This window comes from Capsicum annuum, unplaced genomic scaffold, assembly GCF_002878395.1.
Source record: "Capsicum annuum cultivar UCD-10X-F1 unplaced genomic scaffold, UCD10Xv1.1 ctg72788, whole genome shotgun sequence".
Taxonomy (NCBI): domain Eukaryota; kingdom Viridiplantae; phylum Streptophyta; class Magnoliopsida; order Solanales; family Solanaceae; genus Capsicum; species Capsicum annuum.
In genome coordinates this window covers 1-1,771 of record NW_025882742.1, presented here as the reverse complement: position 1 = coordinate 1,771, position 1,771 = coordinate 1, and the positions used below count along the sequence as shown (strand labels likewise).

The 1,771-nt window shown below is 36.9% G+C and overlaps 1 protein-coding gene across 1 annotated transcript; it reads left to right on the top strand.

Moving 5' to 3' along the window:
• The first annotated feature begins 136 nt into the window (after positions 1-136).
• LOC124894288 (40S ribosomal protein S14) lies at positions 137-1,771 on the top strand. The gene is made up of 3 exons (XM_047405012.1): positions 137-288; positions 1,291-1,420; positions 1,605-1,771. The coding sequence occupies exons 1-3, from the start codon at positions 193-195 to the stop codon at positions 1,670-1,672; spliced, it is 294 nt and encodes a 97-aa protein (XP_047260968.1). The 5' UTR covers positions 137-192; the 3' UTR covers positions 1,673-1,771.

The window sequence follows — 1,771 nt, the reverse complement described above, 5'->3', positions numbered from 1 at the left end:
GAGTTGTTGATGATGTAGTATTGGTATGGAGACCTAAGTTGCTCGGATTCTCCAAAAATGTTGCCGAACCCGTGTCGGATCCTTCAAAAATACACTATTTTTGGAGGATCCGACACGCACCCATAGACATATTTGAAGAGTCCGAGCAACTTAGATGGAGACAGTTTTCATCTCAATTCATTATAATACATCATGGTTGCAGGTGGAATGAAGGTGAAGGCCGACAGAGATGAGTCTTCTCCATATGCTGCTATGCTTGCAGCTCAAGATGTGTCACAGCGATGCAAGGTACTGTGTAATCTTTGATAAAGTATTATTTCTGAAATCCTACTAAACACATTAGATATGGAGGTTTCTAGCGTAAGTTTTCATGTGGGACACTGCAATATAAACCATCAATGCATGAAAGAAGTAAATGATTTGTTGCCAAGATAGTACTGGTTTACAGAGATTGAATATTAACTTTTATTTAAGAAAAAAGACATATGATTGTCTCACTATACTAATTTCACTGAATTTTGATGTAGTAGTTTTAGTTATCCTGGATCTGGCATTCCATGCATGTGCATGGATTGATTTTTCTATTGCTGCATAAACCCGTTAAATAGGTGCCAAATTAGATAGCTCTTCCACAAGTTCCAAGTGTTATTTTTTGTGGACATTTTTAATAGTTGAGAACCTTAAGACCTATTGGAGCTTCTGATGCCTCCGTTCTACTCCAAGATGCTCCTGAATGTATCGTAAAGCTAATGATTTCTGCTGACTAAACATTCCAAGATCTTATAATGTACACAATGGCCTTACAATCTTTGTTTCTTGTTTGGGTGAAGATGGTATGAAAGATTATTTTTTGGTCCCCTTTGCCGATGTATCTCACTTGCTTAGTGATCAAAATTGTGTATATAATTGATGGGAATAAATGTTGTCCCATCAAACATAATTCGTAAACCTGTCGATTTTATGTCACTGGTTTGGATCTATTTTGCTTTGTACTAGAAGATTCCGTTCTGAAATGCTGCGATGTGCGCTCTTCAATTTTCACACACATGTATGACTAACAGTTATATAATAGTTGATGATACTTGAACTATAGAAAATGTGTACTTCAGATTCTATTTGAGGGTTAAGGTTTTCGAATGTTCGTCAGTAGTTTGGTAAATGGTTTTCATGCTATGCCATTTCTCTTGAGTCCGGATAGAGCAACATTGAGTTAATTTAGGACTGAAGCTCTCGCATTCTGTCCATCTTGCTAATCATTTACAATTTTATTCATTAATTTTGGATTTACAGGAACTTGGAATTAATGCTCTTCACATTAAGCTTCGAGCTACTGGAGGCAACAAAACCAAGACTCCTGGTCCTGGTGCCCAGTCTGCTCTTAGGGCTTTGGCTCGTTCTGGCATGAAAATTGGACGTATAGGTACAATATTTGTCATAGATGATACTGATAATTGTCTGTTGCATCAATATCAGTGTTTTGGCATGGCAATTGTTTCCACGCATAATGTGATAAAAGTTCTCGTATTATGCTCCATATATTCTGTCGTATCTAGTTATGTCATCACTTCCAAGCAAGTTAATTCTTTCTATATATGTTTTTGCAGAGGATGTTACTCCGATTCCCACCGATAGTACTCGCAGAAAGGGTGGTAGAAGAGGAAGGAGGCTGTGAAGACTTCTATTTCTACATGTTGCAAGTTGGAGAATATAAAATATTGTTGTTGAGGATGGATGCTCCTTTCAGTATCTATTTACATTTGATTTCTAATTA